Source organism: Bombus terrestris, chromosome 13 (assembly GCF_910591885.1).
Source record: "Bombus terrestris chromosome 13, iyBomTerr1.2, whole genome shotgun sequence".
Taxonomy (NCBI): domain Eukaryota; kingdom Metazoa; phylum Arthropoda; class Insecta; order Hymenoptera; family Apidae; genus Bombus; species Bombus terrestris.
Genome location: NC_063281.1, coordinates 8548875 through 8570883, shown reverse-complemented (window position 1 = coordinate 8570883; position 22009 = coordinate 8548875). Strand labels below are relative to the sequence as shown.

The 22009-nt window shown below is 36.1% G+C and overlaps 2 protein-coding genes across 18 annotated transcripts in view; one reads left to right on the top strand and one right to left on the bottom strand.

Moving 5' to 3' along the window:
* The first annotated feature begins 605 nt into the window (after nt 1-605).
* Nucleotides 606-10217, top strand: LOC105666376 (protein tyrosine phosphatase domain-containing protein 1). Of its 2 annotated transcripts, none has more exons than XM_012315297.3 (10): nt 606-831; nt 1079-1297; nt 2116-2312; nt 3192-3314; nt 6790-7079; nt 7598-7805; nt 7899-8024; nt 8102-8325; nt 8400-8733; nt 9869-10217. In XM_012315297.3, the coding sequence occupies exons 2-10, from the start codon at nt 1080-1082 to the stop codon at nt 10057-10059; spliced, it is 1911 nt and encodes a 636-aa protein (XP_012170687.2). In that variant the 5' UTR covers nt 606-831; nt 1079; the 3' UTR covers nt 10060-10217. The 2 variants fall into 2 exon arrangements, with proteins under 2 accessions (XP_012170687.2, XP_048267441.1); XM_048411484.1 differs by having other exon boundaries at nt 610-638.
* A 745-nt stretch (nt 10218-10962) lies between these two features.
* Nucleotides 10963-22009, bottom strand: part of LOC100651096 (forkhead box protein P1) — a 216643-nt gene continuing 205596 nt past the window's right edge. For 10 of the 16 annotated variants that reach the window (XM_048411476.1, XM_048411480.1, XM_012315298.3 and 7 more), the window contains 4 exons: nt 20807-20982; nt 17789-17864; nt 17523-17635; nt 10963-16539 (listed from right to left, as the gene is read on the bottom strand). In XM_048411476.1, coding sequence (XP_048267433.1) covers nt 16290-16539; nt 17523-17635; nt 17789-17864; nt 20807-20982 — 615 coding nt within the window. In that variant the 3' untranslated portion in view covers nt 10963-16289. The remainder of the gene's footprint in view (nt 16540-17522; nt 17636-17788; nt 17865-20806; nt 20983-22009) is intronic. The other 6 variants (XM_012315301.3, XM_048411479.1, XM_020866266.2 and 3 more) reach the window with 3 other exon arrangements.

Sequence of the window (22009 nt, the reverse complement as noted above, 5' to 3'; positions counted from 1 at the left end):
GGTATGTCGATAAGCTAAGTATATAATCTAAGTATATAAACGAAGTATATAAAATAATTGTACAAGGTAATCATATAGAGTAAGCATAAACGGAAAGTATATATAGAATAAAATTATCAAAAAGCGAATAAAAAATATGATTTGTAAGGAGATGGAACGCCAACACTCTCCATCAAATGGGTCGCCGAATACGGCATTTTTGTTCCGATATTTGGGATTTCGTATTATTTCAAATTATTTCATCTTACGGAGCAGGATACATTGTAAAACATTAAAATGAAGATTTACAGAAGATTTACACATTACAAGATCCACAGAAATTACATACGTACATGAAATATAAAATGGACACTATATTCTTTTTATCTTCTTCAAATTCGTTAATCTCTTTCCCCACACCTGTAGATAGAAGAAATGCAATGAAAACTGTAGGAGACCGGAATGGGAAATTATATAACCCCATTGTAGCGAACTTGAAATGTTATAAAATATGCGGATCTACAGACATAAATAGGGTGAAGTGAAACAAAAGCAGTTTCATAGGTAATAGGACTGACGCAGGCGCAATCTGTATGATAGAACGATAGATAAAGTAGCGTTATAGTAGCGGAACTACCAGTCGCTATGCGCTTACCCCTGTATGTGAAGTGCTTTTTTGCATTGATTGTTACCCTGTGTCGTGCATTTTTGCGTAGAGAAAATCGTTGGAAAAAGATTCTACTTGAATTGTCAAACGTGTCTGATAGGGACAGTGAGAGAGAAATTTAAGAGAAAATTCAATTTCTCTACGGCAATGAGATGGACGGAAGAGGCGTGATTATTTTTAAATATGTACGCCTATCTTCAATTCATTTAAATAAAAAGGAAGAAACCCGAATTCAGCAAAGAAATATTCGAATAAATTGTTTAATTACTAATTTAATACTTCCCTGTTTTAATCGCTTTTAAAATAAATAGAATTTATAATTAGTATAGGGAGGATAATTTAAAGTTTGAAATTTAATTTGAATTATAAATGTGTCCAAGAGAATTATAACATATTATAAGTTGTAAATGAGCAATCAAACATTGTTTGCAGAATGGATGTAAGTTCACTGGTACCGGCAGGTTTTCAAGCGGGCCAAGTGGATCTGTGCGAGGTCCAGGCTGGTTACAATAAATTCTCCGAAAATTTGCGAAAATTCACGCCCCAGGCTATACAGTGCGCGATCTTTTGCGGTGGCTCTAGATGCAAATATGAAAACTCGAAAGCGTGGCCACCAGTGCACATGGCGATACAGAACATATTTTCGCATTGGTAAGGTCGCGATAAAAATTTATGGAAACCTATTCAAATTTCATTTTTCATATTCGCCGACTCGCGTATAATAAAACACCTGTTTTGTATCCGTATGTCGAACTACAATTTTGCAAATCTGTTCGTTTTTATTTTTATTCCGAAGAGAAATTGAATCGATTAATATCACGACTCGTCACGGAATCTAATATGTTAATCGTAAATTTACTTTCTTAAATTTTAATTATAGTAAAATCTCGATTACCAGAATCCTGGAACGATTAATGGAAAATTTGGGGATGTTTATTTGAAAAAAAAAAACGTTGGAAAACAAATGTAAAAATTAAAAGAAATTATTTTTCATTCAAATGGTTTTATTCTTGTTTGATATTAATATTTCTAAAACGCTTTGAAATGAATAACTTTTTTTTTCATACGAAGATATTTTAACAAAGTTATTACGCGAATAACGTGTCATAATAATTATTTTGAAATTAATTAATTTAAAATTAATTTCGAATACCCAAGCTTCTACTGTATTTGTAAACAATATGTTTTGTTTGATTAAATAAAATAATTAGGGAAAATTGTTCATTGAAATCCTATAATATTGATAATAATAATTCGATTGTCTCTTAAATTGATTTTTAAAAAAATTGTAATTATTCCAAAGCAGAAACATCTGTTTGTTTGAATGGAATGATCAGCAGCATTTATTGAAATTCTCTAGTAACGATAATGGATTTGATTTTCTTCTACATTCTGTTTGATCAAATAAAGTGACTAGTGCCATGAATTTGGAGGTTTAGCAACGGATGTAAGGGTCGATAATTCTTCAGGGTGACAGACGACGTACTCGCGATGGCACGGCCGAACACCGCGCAGATAATAAAAAAGGACATAATCGCACAGTTTCAAGGGTGGAGTATAAAAACCATAATAAACCTACAAACGCCTGGCGAGCATGCAAGCTGCGGTGGCCCTCTCGAAGAAAGTGGTTTTACTTATGACCCGAATGTCTTCATGAAACATAGTAGTAGGTATTAGTACGTTAAAACAATAGCTTCAATCATAAACACAAAAATAAAAGAGAAACATTGTATCATGTGACCCTGATTAATTAAAATGTACGAATAAAAAATATCAATTACAAAGTTTCCATAAATTGAAAAGTGGAGAAAAGACGACCGATTATTTATATCATTTACTTTTCAATAATTTTTTTGGAAGGAGCGGATATTAACAACTTACACATTTCATAAAAATGTATGAAACTTGATTAATTCGAAAGGTTCATATTTTATTTGAATAAATATCGTACATGGTCGATCATAAGTTACATAGTGTTGAAAAGTACCTCAAAATAAAATTAATATTTAAAATTAATATTTATTTATGATCCAGGTTTTGTACATACAATATTATGTTTTTGTGAAGTGAATTAAATATATAAATATATTTGCCTTCGGTAAAATGGTTCCGATTGTAGTGCGTTATAAATTCTTCTTTATAAAAACGTCAGAGAAAAACTTTTCCCATAGCCCAAGGAATATTCAATTCAGAAAGGGTTAATGGCATGATAAATAGAATGGACAATAAGGGTAATAAAAGCATTAAAATACAAGAGTCACTTGAATAATAATTACATACTTAACCGCGCGACGAGATTGAGTTATACGTAAATGAAGACTAAACTTGTAAAACAGTTTCATAGGAATCAGTGTCGGTTCTGGTGAGGCAGATCGAAGAAGTTTAGCTGTAACATGCAATGCAGCAGAATCGTGTAACCATGCAGACGAAACAAAACTCAATTTCGTCCACATTCATATAAATATTATTTCTCGAATCACATTTCCCTCCCCTTAAATACCAAAAGATGACAATTCCGTAATTACGATTTGGCGATTTGTTGCAGTTTACTATTACAATTTCGCGTTGAAGGACTACGGGGATGCGACCATGAGCAAACTTCTGGATATGGTCAAGGTCGTGGCCTTCGCTGTGCAAGAGGGAAGAGTGGCAATTCATTGTCATGCCGGTAAATCGATTCTTTTCGATAGGCGCACCGACCCAATTTTTATTTTTACACAGTCCCCTTTCGCCAATAAATTGTCTTCGATCCTTGTTCTATTTCTTAATTCAAATTGCAGTCACTATCTTTTTAAATTGATAGGATTGGCGTGGAAGAGTTTATAGGAAGATGTTATCGCGAACAGAAACATTCAGTTTCTGCTATCATCATCGTTTAAATAAGCCTTTTAATTCAAGACAATGAAGTCATCGATGTTTTAAACGTTCCCCTTTTACTTTCACACGCCCACTCTTTATCAACCGACGATTTCTAACCTTTGAATGTATCGATTTAAGCCACGTGTGAGACGCGTTCATCCAGAACGAGACCTGTTTTGGTGCATTGCGTGCTACAACCCGGTGCATCTGAATTTTCGCATTCATTACGATCTTTCTTAAACCTTTAGCTGGAGACCGTAAAAATTATACGTTGTATGGGCTACGTGGAGAAAATAGGTAGCGTAGGAGCGGTCTGTTATTATTCCCAGTTCATATCGAAAAGCTCCATTCGGTTTATAAAACAAGAGAAAAAATTCGTATTATTCTTTAATACTAGAAATATTAGATTCGTCGAAATGTTTATGTATTTGCCAAAAACACGCAGTTGCTTTTAGCGAAATTGATATTCACTTTTACAGGAATGGAACTTTCATTATATATTTATTTATTTTCATGCAGATCTATATTTATATGTACGCAGCTAAATAAGTGGAATCTAAATAGAAAGCTATACATTTTACGACGAATATTTTATTTCAGATATTTTATGTATCTTTGTATATTATTTTTCATAAATACACAGATATCCGCAGCTAAATTATGATCATCCATAGTGGTGAGCATATAAATATGTATTTTGTTTCCACACTCGTGTAAATATAAACATACCGAAATATAGACATACCGTGTTTATTTGTAAATTGATATTAATACGTGAAATGCGTACTAAAAGAGCGTTTTGGGGAAAAATATATCTGGATTATATCGACAAAAAATAATTTCAATTAAATTATCAGAAGTATTTATACCTATTTATATAAATATGTATAGCTTCAGCCCTACTGTGGTACTTTATATTGCAACTAAATAAATTTCTATTTGCAGAATGTTCATATCTCAAACTTGAACTTGTTTCAACAAAGAAAAAGACTTGTAACGTTTCCAGGATAGCTTTGTCATGAAATTGAAATAGGAGATAGTTTTCTGAAATTTATGTTGCATCGTAAATAATATAACGAACACAGCGTACATTACAGGCAGGAGATTTTAGTATTAACACATAAAACAATATCCTGATCCAATGTTAGATAAAACTGTAAAAGTCCTAGCACTCTTTCTTACATGACTAATTCGCTAATTAGATAGAAGCGTGTTCTCTAACCATAAACGTTCGTTAGCTTCAGTTCTTTAACCAAATTTATGGGCACGAATAATAGATAAGTAATGATAAGAAATTGGGGCGTAACATCGAGTCTCTAAAATTTACGTATCGTAACTCCACATGCAAATATTCAACCCTGCAACTTCCTCATAAAAATATTTCACATGTACGAGGCTACAGCGATAGACAAAAGTATTCGTACGGTAAGAATGTAAAAATACGAATAGTAACATTTTCTATATTATTACATATACTCAAATATCACTATGTATTATACACAGACACTTATGGTAAAACAAATGTACACAATTTAATTTTAATTTACTTTAGTTACATTTATTACTCAGTGTCTGTGTATAATATACTTATAATATACAATTGCACGTATTTAAATATGTTTGATATAATATATTGAATATATTTAATAAAATTGATAATATACGAAATATTACTTTTTATTTCTACATACGAATACTTTTGTCTTTCATTATAATATATGACAGTCATATAATTGAATAACTGTTCTGTTTCCATCAAGAGGTTCGGCAACCTCGATGCAACTTGAGCTTGATCGTATCGATCGATTGCTTCCTCGATAACAAGGTCCTGTAGGCCATGCATGTTTAACGATCATAAAAATTACATTTTCTTCATATTCTCCATATTCTTCGCGTATGACAAATCGACACAAGGATAGCTCCTTGTAAAACTACAGGCCTGATCATTACGTACACGAAGGTATCCCAGTTCCCATATAACACGATATACTGTAATTATACGAGAACGTTTTTGTCAGTGAAATAATTTATTTTCCACGGTTCGTTCTATGCACGAAAACGGTTTATCGCCAGGAATATATCGAATTCTTTGATCAACGAATTGCCTGGTTGCGTTGTCAAGCGACGATTTAATTGAATAGTCGAAATTCCACGCGTACCTTGTACGCACGCTCTGCAACTTAATTACGAATCATGGATACGTGTTACGATATCCACGGACATCCACAGACGAAACACAGTTTATGGTTATTATCAAGTGGTTACACGTCGGGCACGTCATAACTCTTGTTAACCCCGGAAACAAGACCGAGTACGATTACGAGTTCCGCTTCCGATTCATGGCTCGAGCACGAGCACGAGCACGTAATTTATTTCCCGAATTAGGCACGATCGATAAGCAGTCCCGACCTATCCTTTAAGGATAAATATTTCATTTGTCCAGGATGATAGCAAAACTCGTGACATTATTAAAAAGTAAACGCTCGAATCAATTGATTTTGCAAGCTTATTAATTTCTAAACTGATCCTGTGAAAACTAGAAAATCAGCTTATCACTTGGCAATAATTCGTAATAAATTTTGTAAAATTCTTTTCCTTAAAATTAGAATATCACTTTACCGCGCGTTTGTAACTCGGTAATATTACTGAAAAGTAAATATAGACTTTAGAATTTTTGTACATTTTTAAAATAACCACCACACTGCGTTTATATTTATTTCTTATATTTGCTCGTATTTATAATTCTTATGCTAATTGTAATTATATTTTTATTAGTTTATCATTATATTTTATTTCTGTTTCTATTGGAACAGATTCAAAGCTTTAATTAACATGGATTTGGGTTAGTACAGGTTCTAAACTGATCCTGTGAAAACTAGAAAATCAACTTATCACCTGGCAATAATTCGTAATAAATTTTGTAAAAATCTTTTCCTTAAAATTGGAATATCACTTTACCACGCGTTTGTAACTCGGTAATATTACTGAAAAGTAAATATGGACTTTAGAATTTTTTACATTTCTAAAATAACCACCACACTGCGTTTGTATTTATTTCTTATATTTGCTCGTATTTATAATTCTTATACTAATTGTAATTATATTTTTATTAGTTTTTCATTATATTTTATTTCTGTTTCTATTGGAACAGATTCAAAGCTTTAATTAACATGGATTTGGGTTAGTACAGGTTCCAAAAATAAAATATGGAAATTTCTGAATCTCCACCAAGCGATTAATCATACATAGTTTAGACAAGTTTAAAGGACATGTACCTTTTTCAGGGCTGGGCAGAACTGGGGTTCTGATCGCGTGCTACCTTATTTACAGTCTTCGTGTGCGGGCCAACGATGCCATACGATTTGTTCGTATGAAGCGGCCGTGCGCGATACAGACGCGAGGACAAATTCTCTGCATCCAAGAATTCGAGCACTTTGTGCTTCCACAGATGATAGTTTTCCCTTTGAATAGCGCAATAGGCGATCGTAAGCCTTGCAGCCTGCAATCGCATCTGAAAAAGCAGCACAACGTACTACATGGATACGAGCAACGTACATTCAAATACGTTCCAAAGGTTCTTTTATGCATTGCAAGAATCACAGACGTCTTATGTCAATATCATAAATATGCGAATTCATAGATTATACAAATTTACATTTGAATATCGTACGACCAGACTATTTGGTAGTAACGTTTTGTATTAATGTTTTATCCTATTTTTGTTATAGCATATTACTCATCGACTTAATTTATATAAATAAATTAATACATGAGTCACACTAAGAATCGCTATATTGTTCTTAGTTACTCATTTACAAACACACTAGGCATAAATAAAATATGTAATGTTTATGATCAATACAGAGGCAGTCTAACTTTATCGTTCTAAGATACTAAGTGAAAATATTATTTTTCTGGATTAACAGCACCTTGTAATAAAATAATGTTGTATCGATGAACTTGATATTTAACAAATAGATACTAATAAACAATCGAGAACATCGATAGATTTGGCATAAGACGACATATCGAACAAACAACCAAATGATTCTAATTAATCCTATTAAATTTCTCCAATAAATTATTTTTTAGATCGTATTCACAATTTGTGAACGAATCCTCGAATTGTGCGATTGTCAAGAGGACAATTCTCCGTGTGAAATCAAGTACACTATTTCCAGTACATGTTTCACGAGAAAATTTATATCTCACGTTTTGGAAAAGTTTAGAGATAACAAAGGAAATATTAAACACTCTTACTCATGGGCTGACTCGCTCGCCGATTCTTACGACTGCTCCAGTAAGAAGTTAAATGAAAACTAAATTTTAAATAGTCAAATAAATTAGAAATGTTTAATAATTTACACGAATTTTCTAATTGTCCACTATCCAGGTACGACGAAAGCGTGTGCAAGTGGTAGCCAAGCATCTTCAAGGGGAACATCCGATGATATTGGAAGATTGAGCGACGTATTTTGTACATCTCCGGACAGTCCATCCTACGATTCAGCTTTTCCAGGTGCTTCATACTAAAATAGAATCATTAAATTAGCATAAAATTTAATTTAGATAAAAAAGAACTCTACCTTTTTATAGTGTTGGATGACAACTACGTGGACGACGTCCTCGGTGATGGAATTCACGGTCAGGATCTCGTAGATAACGACTGTTACAAAGAAATTCAATCTCACATGAACTTAAAAGCTGCTGCTCAAAATACAGCTCTGGAAACCGTGAACACCGACGAAGCAATCAGAGCTCTGATCAAAGACACCGCCAGTTTATCTGATAAGACGAAGAAACGTCTTCAGGGTTATCAGGTTGAAGGATCGTTTTTATTTCGAATCAAGATATTCAGTGTCGAGGAAGTGAATTGTCTTGTGATAATTTTCAGATGGATCTAAATCATAGATCTACGGCGTGGCAGAGGCTTCAGATGGAAACTGACTTGTATATCCTGTCAGGATTATTATTTGAATGGCTGGAGACATTGAAACATCCTTTGCTAGACGTCGATAGTTTGAGTTATATCGTCGTCTGGAATTCGAAACCTCAAAGATGCCTGGAAAAATTGCATAACCCTAATCGATATTTGTTGGAATATCTTCTACGATTTATTAGTCGTTTGAGGCCGATGACATCTGAGAGTCAAAGCTTGATAACGAAGAGGTTCATGGCTGCGCTCACGCAACAGAGTATATGGATCAAGAACTCGTTTTATCCTTCCAGTAAATATTAAAAAAAGAAAAAAGTTTTCTATATTTTAGTTTTCTTATATCGACTCCTCTAGGTTTTTCGTAGATTGCGGGTGTTTATGCAAATTAGGTATATTCTTATGAAACGGTAAAATAGAAAATAGTAATTCAGCAAGAAGTTTCATTTATTAAATTTTAACACGAACACTCTACTTTGCGTATCGTAAATATCTTTGAATAATACGAGCATCTTGTGCATTTTTGCATTTCGAAATTTCCCATAAGTGCGTAAGAATCTACAGTCTGATCATTAGGAAAGAACAATTATGTGTAACGCAATATGTATATGATGGAATTCTTTCACACTCTGTAAAAAAATTCTTGTTTTAAATGACTTTTATTATTACGTAAAAGTACAAAGTTTGCTGTATCCATATGAAATAAAACAATCGTTGTTTCCGATAATAACAACCTTCGTGGGTTAAATGATCTTATGATATAAGAGTAGTATTCTTTGGACTAATATCGTGCTATCGTGTTTCTGAATCGATTTTTCTGCATTGAACCGGCAATTACAATAAGGAAGATCTTATTTAGAAATGCCGTTCGCGTGTAATTTTATACCACTCGGTTGTTAAACGCGACATTATTGTTCTTTCTAGAAAGGGGACTTTCCATGCACCATGAATGATATCTAAAAATATATTCTCAACTATCGGCTCGGTAAACGAAAGAGAGGATATTGCATTTCTCTTGTTTGCTTGCCACTTTAATCCTATGCTATTTGCAAACAATGTAGGTGCTTGACAAAGGAGGAACTACTTATAAACTCGACTGCCAACACAAAATGAATAAGTATCCTCCGTTGGTGATTGTTTCATATTTCATGAAGGCATGACCATTTCCCGTGAACCAGTTGGCATAAGTATTCATTGTTGTCCAGCGTGCACATCACACAACTGATCGCCAGAAATATTGATTGGTCGAGCATGTCACATTGTTCTATTTATATTATCAATAATCGCGATTTATATGTGGTAGGACTCGTACCACGAGAGACCTAGATGTCACGATTCTATCTAATCTCGTACTTTAGTTCCGGTCTCTGAATCGAATAAATAAATTATTTTATCATCGTGTAATTTATATTAATATCGTTGTATTGTAGACAGAAATTTTCCGAAGCTACGACGAGGCACGGCAGCGAAATTGAACGAATTTTTCATTAGGATGATGATCTTGATAGAGGAAGTAAACACGCAAGAGATGGAGAAACCATCGTGGACTTCGAAATTGGATTTGGCGTCTAGTCAATTGGAAGAGATGGGGACAGAAACAGCGAATGAAAAATTTAGTTAGAGCAAGAATAAATGAACGAAGAGTGTCGAGGATCTTGTTTAAGATGATCGTAGAATAGCGTCTATAGCAGTCGATTTATAATATTTATTTTTACAATGTTCCATGATTAATCGTACAAAGTACTCGAATAAAGGAAAATATTTTAGTAGTAACAAGTATTTTGTCTCTTATTTGTAATTTCAGTGGCAAGATATCGGAAGTTGTAAATCATTATATATTCAAATAATGTACAAATGTTTTCCTCATCGAGAGAGATGCCTTCGCACTTTCAATTTGCATGAATACAAATTTTTATATACTTTATAGCAACAATATTCTTTTAATTTAACGTACAAGTTAGTTTCGTAACGAGGAAATAAAGACCAGATTTCTATATAGCCGTTTACCCTTTAATTAAATATCTGTCAACAATTTACTTGCTTAATGTTCTGTAATTTTACACAAATAAATCTTTAATACTTTTTTACATATTTTACTTTATGCTATGTTGGTATATTATATATTATCTCATACCTTATTATGATACGATATTGACCAAAGTTAAAAAAGACTTCTCTTTGCCAGTAACGACGAGAATGAAGTGGATCAATGTTACCAGCAGAGAGCAACGTAAATCAACAGATGGTAACAAATTTACCGAGAAATAAAAAAGACAAAAATATTTTTATTGTAACGAAATATGATAATATTATGATAGTATTAACAAGTGATTTGAATTCCATAATCATAAGTTAACATACAGTAATAAATAACGTCAGCTCGTTTAAAGAAACTTATGCGAAGAAACTGACTGAAAGGAGATTACAATATTTGACGAAAGAATTTAATGGATTACTAATTGTTTGCAATTCTTTTATTTAAATATGACAAACAAGGAATTCGGAAACAAACAGTTTAGACAGCTTTGGATCCTCATGTTCACGAATTGCTGTTTTATTAAGTATGTATATTCTTTTCAAGACGATTCTATTAGATAAAGACTTAATTCTAAAGCTTAATTCGAGCTAGAAAATGCGATTTCTTAAGTGTTCTATTTACAGTATGATATAAGTCCTTCTGTGATCTAAACACATATAATCGTAGACACATTAATTTACGTGTATAAATCTTGACGTACCTAACAAGATCATATCTTTCTTTTTCCCTTTGTAAGCATATACAAACGATGTCAGTCTTATACAAAGAAAGTACAGTGAAAATGATAACTCTCGTTACTTACAATTACTTATAAATCGATAAATTGCTATCTCGCTACCTTTTTTTTATTGAAAAAAAAGGTCGATGAAACAGTTCAGAGATTGGTTTTCTTTTAGTAACACATTTAATTTCTCGGTAAAATCGGTACATTTTTACAAGGCAACTTATTATACAATACTTAATAAAATAAATCCAGACAGATAGGGTTTCCTAGAAATTTTTAAATGAGCTAAAGAGCACGGATCTTTGCAGATTTCTTTTTTTTTTCTTTTTTTTTTTATAAAGAACTTCCTCGTTTTTCATACGGCACAGGATAATACTGAACAATTCGAAAAATCGTTCGAGGAACACAAGAAAGTTCTAAACTCGAACGCGTTTCCTGTATACGTCGTTTTTTCATACTTTTTCCACTTTTTTCTTCTTCTATTAAAAAATAGATTTTTCTTCGCATGTCCCAATGATCCAAGTAATTTCCATTCGGCCATGTGTTTTTCGCGGAAATTTTAAGTGAACACACGCAATGGGGAACACTTTATAAAACAATGATTTCAATTCGCGAATTGATTTTTTGTAGAAAATAGCGATACCGTATTCTTTTCTTTTTTTTTTTTTTTTATATATAACTACTATATAAAGCGTTCGAATCTATACGAAAGAAACATTCAGCGAACGAAAATATCGATTCAGCACTGTTCACTCGATACCTTTAATTTGATATGATCGCGCTGGTTCGTCATTACTTCGTAACACAACGAACGCGACGTAAGATTCATCTTTTTCATTCATCGACGTAAAAAAACAAAGAAATATAAATCGCTAGGCGAAGTATTATCTGGCCGATAAAATGTGAAGATCTCGATGAACCAGTGAATATAGTAACGCTAAATCCCGTCTTTCCTACGCCCGTACAAAAAAATTCGAACATTCGTTAATTCATTTTACTTTACAGACCTATTCGAAATATACAACAAACATAACAGGGAACGTTTAAACATGTACAATATAGAATTATTCGTAAGGTAACAGCGGCTACTATACATAAAAAAAGAAACATTCGTGAAATGAAATAATCACGATCTTCGTGCTACGTGAATCGACTTTAAATAACTTCGTATCTATACGAAATCGATCGATCAAACGTCCTCCATCTTTTCATAAATATTCTTTGTTCTTTTCTTCTTTTTTCTCTCTCTCCTTTTATTCCGCTTGCCCATTCATCTTTTATTCGCGACACGACCAATCGTGATACGATAAAACGAGAAAGTGTCTTCTGTCCGAGCTGCCAGCTCGTGAGAATCAACGGTCGTCGTTTTTTTCTTTGTTTTTCACTTTTCTTTCTTTTCTTCGGAAATTCGTGACTTTAAAAATAAAAATTAAATGCAGCCGGGAGATACGCGCAACGCATTGTACGTGTGTATAGTGTGTTGTGTTCCTTCGTGTGTGTATTTATAATTATATTTATATTTATATATATAGACTTTTATATAGCACACTATCGATAAACTCATTCATTCGCAGAGTGACGCAATATTCGCAAATCCCTAATGCCTCGACAAAGTTCCATTTTTCTTCCAACTATTTACAGGAGAGTCTTTCTATGTTATATCGTGTCCTTAAATCCATTATACACAATACATGTAGTCTTAGATTAGTAATAGTAGCATTACGTGAAAGCGAGCCCAAAACGGCACCGGTCATACGCGATACATTTCACTTTCTCCATGAACACTTTTCTCTTATAAACGTCTTTTCTTTTTCACTGTTTCCCTATTACATTTTCTCTTATTTTTCACTAACGTCTTCGTTTTCTTTGGCATCCAATGTTCGATGACGCACGCGACAACTACACACACTCGCATACACGCTCGTTCCACGCTTGATCCCTTTCTCTCTCTAATCAGAATGTCTGATCACTCGCGAACGAGAGTTACGGATGTCGAAAGATGATGGATTCGGATTAGAATAGAAAATCGAAGGATGTCTCGTACAGGGGAATTATTATGAAATAATACGCGTGGGCGAAACTTAACTTTGTCCTAAAAGCTAACTATGTTACATGAGGAATGGACAGAGTATCTAACACGCAGGAATGAACGAATCAACGAATTGCAAAGAAGAAAAAAAAAAAAAGAAAGAAGAAAGAAAGAAACTATTATCGCGACTACTGTGTCTCGTTTAATTTCCAGATAATCGAGCGACACGATCGATGAGTTTGAAATAAATTGAACGAATTTTATTCATAGCTAATAAAAAATTGACATACTTCTCGCTGTGCTAATATTACTAATTAGAGTCGATCTAATATGGACGTCTCGAGAATAATATCTTTCTAACGGAAATAAAACGGTAAAGATATCAGAAAGACGATATCGATCGATGGGATTTTTACGATTATTGTCGCTCGATAAATGCTGAGAACGATCGAACTTCCCCCCCCCTCCCCCTACCCTATTTTTTTTTTCTCGCGATTCTTCGTCACTGACACGCTAAACACAAATCGCCACAGCGACTCAGGAAGAGTCTCTTACGTCGAGCAATTAATACCCTGACAATGTAACGAATCCCCGATTCTTCTAAACCTATCTACACGTTCCCGGGAACGAATTAATTTACAAAAATATTACAAACAAACGTATAGACCATCCGTGTATATATGGCTACAGGTCGAACGGAATAATATCACACACACGATCGTCTCCCGGTCGCTGCGGCGCGATTAAAAACGGCACGCACGATTTTTACATACATTTAGTGGCGTCAACGACCATTGAAATAATAAATTAGATTCGATAGCAGGCGACTCGCCAACGAGTTGCCTTCGGCAAAAATTTCTTTTCGTACCGACCTGAGCACGCTTTCGTTTAAACTTCTGTGTTTATGTATATGTATATGCGCGTGTGTGTTTGTGAGTGTGAACGTGTATGTATCCAGGGGCTCGAAGATCGACGAGTAACGGCCCCCCAAACATTTATTTTCCTCGTTCTTTCGATTTTTGGACGCGACAGTTACCGTCCAGGAAAATTGGACGCAGTCCCATTTCCTAAAAATTCGGAACCGAGCATGATTACGCGGGTTTAGGCAAAGGTTAAGGTTCAATGAGGGTTTGTCTCAAGGATCTGTTGGATAGAAAACGGAGAACAGGGCCATCGACATCTAATTTCCTTATAATTTCCGAGATACGTATACGTATTAATATATGTATATGTATATGCATACATGGTAATTTAATTTATTTATAAGTGCGTCCACACACGGCATCCGCTTTCTTCATTTTTTTTGCTTTTTTTTATTATTATTATTATCCCATCATTTTTCGTTTGCCCCCTCGATTGTCCTCGATCTCGTTTACTAAACTTTCTTCGTCGCTCGATCGATTTTTTATTTAATTTATTTTATTTTCAATCACTCGTTATTTATCCCTCGAAAGGTCCGAACGATGAAATATCTAATGGGTAAAATGATGAAAATCGTTAGCACGAGCGTGTACGTTCTATCTCGACGTCTATGATCGTCGATCGTTTACGACACTACTTACATTTAATTTCCCCTAAACTATACAGTGATTAGCAACAGAGCAGCGAACGAGTACGCCGGGACCGCGGCCGTGTTTCATACTCGGCACACGTTTTTCTTAAGCTTAGGTTGTCTGATATAAGGGAAAGTACCTTTTCCTTTAGAATCACGTCGGAGGACTTTTGATACTCGAGAAATTCCTAATTTACCACGAACGATATATTTAAGACTAAAGCGTCAGTCACTCCCGCGCGTACCCAGAACACTGCTATCACCACAGCTTCGTTATTTATTCCTTAAACTTAATTCCAGCCTTCTCTATCTGTTCGCCATTCTTATTATTATCTTTGAGACGTTCTGCGTGTTCCATTCAACGCGTCTTTTTTTTTTCTTCTCCTTTTTTTTTTTTTTTGTAATAGTTCGTGCAAGAAATTTCGACTAAGTCAAACGTGATTTCTCCCATAAAGAGTAGATCTTTACGTGATCTGTCTTTTTAATTTTAAAATTAATTTTTATTCGATCAGGATGGATCTACTATATCTTCGAATTGGTCCAAAAAGTAGATAGACGCGATTAGTACACGCAGAAACGCAGTCGTACACGTAAGCACCGGCGCGATAACGAAAGTAGAAAACGAGCGAGGACTACTCGGGGACTATAGATAGCACTGTCTTCCCTCTTTTCTTTTTCTCGTGTGTTCGTTAAAGAATTATCGATTAACATTATCCGCCGAGATGCTATGAGCGAGATCGCGGATGCAATTCGTTTCTTTTCGCCCTTATTCGGTTTACTGGCTAATGCAATGTACACGAAGGAGAAAGAGAGAGAGAGAGAGAGAGAGAGAGAGAGAGAAAGAGAGAGAGAGAGAGTGTTATATGTATATATATTTTATATATATATATATGTATATAGAGATATATACGCGGTTCCGAAATGAAACGGAATTGAAGAACAGAAAATACAATCGTTGTTCGCAATTGCTTGAGTAAGGATATGGATCGAATGATCACGCCGCCTATATCACGATATTCGCCGATTCTCGTTTCGACGTTTCGTCGCGATCGATCACGCACACAGTAGTAGTACGTTTCATATTCTTTAATATTTTTTTATTCTTTCTTCCTCTTTTGCCTTTACCTTTAAAGGGCCGCTCGATAAAACGTATCACGGCCTTGGATATGATAAATGGGGATTCTCTTACGAAGGAGGAGTGGAGGGCTGGGTGGTCCTAGGGGCCTTCATCGTCTTCTTCGGAGTCTTCCTCTTCTTCTTCTTCTTCTTCTTCTTCGTCTACGTCAATTTTTTCTTCTTCTTCGCTTCTTCGTACGCCTTCCTTTTTCCCTCTTCGTTCATCTTACATATTATTATTATTATTAGTATTATTATTATTATTCGCGCCTCTGGCTTCCCTGGTCTTGGCCTTCGATCGACGAGGAAGAGAAGCTACTTCTTCTCGTTCTTTCATCACGATCGTACTTCGACGCGACAGCTCGAACCTATTCGTTCCTCGAGGAACGATACTACGCCTCGATCTGATCTTCCGGGGTCATTATGTCGGGCGCCATCGACAAGTCCTCGGCCATGTCTTCGTCCTGTCCTGAATCGTGCCCGTGACTCTCGGGATACTCCCTCTCGTCCACCTGATCCTCTTCACCCTCTTGCTCCGTCGGCGCGTCAACCAGCTCTCGTTTTATTAATCTCGTGAGCTTGCCCCCCTCCGGGCTCTGGCCCTCCTGCTTTATGTGCACGGCTGGTTCATCCAACGGTGACCTGTCGATTTTGCGGAGAAACTGCTCGGTTACGTGTGCCGACACCATCTTCCTCGGGACGCTATCTTTTTTGGAAGCTGTCTTTTTGGTTAGCAGGATCGGGTTTGGGGTTTTTTCATCTTCAGCTTTTTACGTTAACGCGACTGGATGAAATGTTTTTCGGCTGTTTGGTATTACGAGGTTTGAGTAACGCGTTAGAAAGGAGATTTACAAGGTAGTTAGTAGGGAAATAATTGGTTAACATGGAATTACGTTGATTACGTGCCTTATGAGACTTAGGTACTTTTACGAGCCAGTGCGATATTGCCAATATGATGAAGAATGTCAAGTACAGAAGTTAGCAAGTCTCTTTTTAATTGAAACGTTCTATCTACCAAATCGAACAAAATCAAAGTATTATCTTTCTTGTTATATTTCTTGAACCACCTTTGGGTATCTTTAGTCAATTAAAAATCTTTAAGAACAGTAAGTAAGGACGTATAGAACAGGTGAAATAGCGCGTCAACACATTTAAGGGGGGCTGTATACATGTGAAAATCAATTTTGAATTTTCTTTTTTCCACTATGGTAAGTGTTGAGCGAGAAGTTATATTATTCCACGAGTATGAGTATTGCAATTGCAAAATGAAATTTATCTAACAAGGTTCGATATCGCGTATATTAACGCATCGTTGATTTACTAAACCACAAATAATTGATTTTCAGTGAAATTAGTACGACAGCAGATTATGTCTTATGTATTTCCATTACTAATAATCGAAAAGAAACCTTTTATTTCATTTATCCAAGGAAGACATTAGTAGTTACCAATATCGTAAGACAAAATTATTCTGTGTTCTTAAGATTTTGTCATGGATATGTTGTCTAAAAATTCGCAAATATTCGATCATTTATGAACGATAATTTAGAAGGAACGGAGTAGAAATAGTGATTCGGCACGTTGGAAAGAGGAACGTAAACTTTGCACGTTAAAGACTCACTCACATTAGATCGTTATGGGCTAACACGTGCTCCTTATCGGGACTTGTTGTCGTCGACGTGCACATCGAGTTGTTTAGAAATCCCATATTAGAGTCCCCGAGTGCCGCCTGGAAATACTCAAATTGCATTAGATGGTTAGTCACGAATATTCCGTTCCTTTACCTAATCGTTGAAACTACGAAAGATACGTTATGTCATGTATTGAATTCAATTAATCCACGTTAATTTAACGAAAAAAAAGGAATTGCTTGTATTTTTTAGACAGTTACCTGGAGATTGGCATTTAATGCGTCACCGTACATTGTCGGGCTGTGCGTCAGGGTTGGACTTTTTGACGGGACACCCCTACATATCGAGAGAGAAAATTTCTATTAGTAATCGTCGAGATTCGCCTATCGATAGTTTCCTGAAATAGAAACGCGTGTATATAAGCACGTTTTTCTTAAATATATATATATATTTTTTTATTAAAGTTTGTGTCGATGTATACGGGTGGAATAAATTTCTTTTTTCGAGAATTTAAAGGTTTCAGGTCAAGGGTTAAGGGTACGGGGATACGGGGCGGGTAAAGATAGAGCTTGTGTGTACAATGTGTGCACGTGTGATCGAGTTTCAATATGTAAAGGTATAATAGAAAGAGAAAGAGAAATAGAGAAAATGGAAAGTGAGAAAGAGAGAAGTATAATATGAAAAAATGTACACACGTATATATAATATATAGTAAAAATGTGATAAAAAAAGAATGAAAAAGAGAGTTCGAAAACCCTTACCTATTTACCGGTTACGTTCCTCACTCGTCCAACGATCGGCTCGGTTGAGATTGAGCGAGGTTAAGATAAAAAATATAGAAGAAAATTGTGAAAAATAGCGCTCCCGTTTCGTTATATCATATATAACCTTTCCTCTAATTAGACATAAATTATACATCGACTTTTTTATCGTACGAAACGACGTCGTTGCTTGTAAACGGCTCTCAGGCTTACCTGTGCTTACCCTTTTATAGTTTCCACCGAAATCCTTTGTGAAAGTTCAGGCATCGAGTGCCGACCGAGAAACATGATACTTCTTCCAAACAACGAATGTCGAATGGAAGAAGTAGGCTTTCTCTTGCAAACGATAAAGTGATAAAAAAATATATTCCAAGTGGATTCGACAGATATCACGTTTATTCGAAGTTCAAGCACGATGTGACGATTGCAAGAGAGATTGGTTGCATGCGAAGAAAAATACAGAAAGAATCAAAAGAATGCCTAGAGCCGTTTATCAAGTGACCAAGAGCGCAATAAGTAAAGAGAAGAAAGTTGTAGTAGTAGAGTAGAGTGAAAGAGAAGAAAGAAGTAATATAGTAGTAGTAGAGAGGAAAAGTTGGAAGTGTGTAAGAGAGTATATAAAAAGAGAGAAATAGAAAATACGTTAAAAAATGTTTAAAAAGATGATGATTAAAACAGTAGAGAAAAATTACCGGAAGTTGCAAAGTTAGTACGTTAACGGTGAGGTACCTTGAGTTAGAAGAGAGTGGTCGTAGCGATGAATGGAGAATTCCGTATCATCCGAGATATCTTTTTTTTTGCAGTTTGTGACGCTTAATTTACACAATTTACACATGCGCGAGTAGCCCTGACACACATTATCAGTCACACCGAAAACCATTCTCACGTTGAAAAAGCGTTCTAAAGGCGGAACAGAAATAGAGAAAACGGTGAACGCCGTAACAGAGATAGAGAGACAGAGGCATTAAAAAATAAACTAAACACATACTTCAACAACGCCTCCTCTCATTAAACGCTAATTAAAAAAGAAAATGACGCAAAAGCGCTTCACCTTCCCTTTACGAACTCTATCGTCAACTTATTTGCGCTATCTATTACTACGCTACAGCCTGTTTCTTTGAAAATAGCGAAACACGAAAAGAAAAAAGAACAGAAAAAAAAGAAGAAGTAGAAGAAAAAACCCAAAACGATACAACAAACGCTTCGTTCACGCACGGTCGTTGCGAACGAACGAAACAAAAAAAGGAAAAAAAATGAAAGGAAATTAATGGCGATGCCGTATCGTAAACCAGCTTGTACAGCGAAACAGAGGGAGAAAAATCTGAAAATGAAGGGTAACGAAACGTTTATCCACGCAAACACTTTCACATTCTCCCAAGACACTGCAAACGCCACTACGTAAGCACCATACAATTATAAGCACAGTGTTTTTTTTTATCAGTGGTAAGGATAGTCTTACGGGGGATTCTTTTTCTTTTTTTCTGTATTTTTTCTTATTCTTTTTTTTTTTTTTTTTTGTTTTAATTCTTATGGGAACGAATATTAGGATCCTTGATTATCCATGCGAGCAACCACTAAACACATCAGAGATCCTGCAGCACGGACCAATCGTCCTGTGGCTGGGCTCCTGCAGGATCGTCCAGGATTTAAGCTCTCTCGGGTGTGCTAGAGCCTCGGGCTACGGTACTAGTGAGACGTATACGGGGATGTACTATATGAGGGCTGTTTTGGACGTCACAAGCAGAGGTGCGCAGATTTAAACGTTAACAAGCACCAGCTGTAAATTTTAATTGGACGAAAGCTTGCCTGCCCCCTTGCGTTTACATTGGACGCAACCGACATTCCTTCCTCTTTTTCATTCGTTCCAAATTACCCAAGAAGGTTACATTACGCGTTAATAAAACATTCTTGTTCCAGTCTATGGTACATTGCGCACCTCTGATGAAGATCAAGGAAGGTTTGAACGGGTACTACTTATCCTTAGGTTTCTGAGGAGACGGATATCTAAGGGCGTTCGAGGCAGGCATGATGCGGAATTCGTTTCCTAGGGATTGGATAAACTGCTTACAGCCACTCCCTGCTGCCTTGGAAGTCATTTTCCAACGAGTTATATTCGAAATTCCAATGTAGAGGATTGCACGAAGAGCGCGGTAACTGCTAAGTAAGTAGAATGAGCCACTTTGCGTCAGACAGGACGTATAATTTATTCACGAACGATATACTTTCCTATAATTCTAGTTTCACGCGAATAACTTCCAACGTTATTAAAGTAGAAATGAATCTTTTGTTTCTTATTTTTTCTATTGTGTAACAGATAATAGAAGATAATGCGAATGGTCGTTTGATTGGCGATTGAACGACAAAGGCAGCAGGTTCGAGAGGGCGTTTAGTGGTTCGTTCATGTAGGCAACGACCAAGCGAAAACGTCCCGGTCGCCGCGTTACAAGAGAATACCGCGGTAAGGTCAGAACGTCGCGCCAACCAGCCAGCAGAATTCTAAAAAGTGGTAGTGCTTACTGTGCGGAGAGGTGGGGTGGAGTGGGTGATGGGGTTGGGTCATATTTCCTGGGGCGGCCGCGGGACAGATGCCGCCGCTTTACGAACTCGGCGTCGTCCACCATCCAGAATGACCCGAAGTCGTCCTCATAGCGCACAAAACACTTGTGCAATGATAGATTGGTGCGGATCGCGTTCTGTATACACAGACAAGACCACCAAGAAATAGAGAAAAAGAGAGTAAAAAAGATAAAGGTTGTTTCTGCTTGTTGCTGTTGAAACTTATTTCGTTTGGTTTTTGGTTACGTTTCCTTCCCTTTCTAGCTTCTACTTTTTTTTTTCGTTTCGATTTTCCTTTTGTCTTTCGTTTTTTCTTTTTTTTTTTTTTTTGGTAATTATTCTGCTGAGCTCTACGCTCTTCTCCTTTCTGCGTACGTTCTTAAAGCGTCTAACGAAAAACGTTGCCCTCGAGTGGCACGACCGTTTCTCGAACGCAAAACGATCGCGACTCTCGATCTCATGCACGTGTCGTATTATCTCGTAAAAATGTAAGACGAGATCACGAACCGTTAATAGCTCGTAATTAGCCTCGTCGTCCTCTCCTACCCAGTAGGGATTCGATGATCGAGCAAGGCCCCCGACTCGATCGAATCCCGGCGTCCCAGAGAATAACAAAGACAGCACAGACTCGCAAAGAAGGGGGTAGAGAATAAAAAAACAAACGTAAAGTAATATACGTAGTAAGACGATTTTCCTCTCACTACCTGACCAAGTGCAATTCAGCGGTTCTCACTCTGCACTGGCATATCCCGCATCCGGCTTCCGGGTATTCGAGACTAGACTCGGGCCAGAGAGACTTTGGCCCTGCCAATTCTCGGTCGGTTAGTCGCTGCAAAGCCCACATGCTTGTTAAAAAGCACACACCACGGTTTTCTACGGTACTCTTTCACACAAGAGCAAAATGAAGTCGGCCACATTCGCACAATCACTCCCGTCTGCTCCTTTCCTCCTCCTTCTCCTCCACCTCATCGTCGAATTTCACGATCTTCGAACACACATCCTTTCAACACGTTCTCACACTTCATACTGACGGCTACCATCGCACACGAGAGACGGGCAAGTAAAAAAAATCACACGCACGAGGGACCAAACACAATACAAAGCTAATTTCCCGAGTACAATTCGTGAAAAAGAATTTTATCTTTCTATTTTTCCTATTCGTGA

Excerpts from the sequence above, each read along its gene's own strand:
- LOC105666376 (XM_048411484.1), top strand. Across the intron at positions 3,315-6,789 it reads GGCAATTCATTGTCATGCCG|GGCTGGGCAGAACTGGGGTT; the intron begins GTAAATCGATTC and ends TACCTTTTTCAG. Across the intron at positions 8,734-9,868 it reads GAACTCGTTTTATCCTTCCA|ACAGAAATTTTCCGAAGCTA; the intron begins GTAAATATTAAA and ends GTTGTATTGTAG.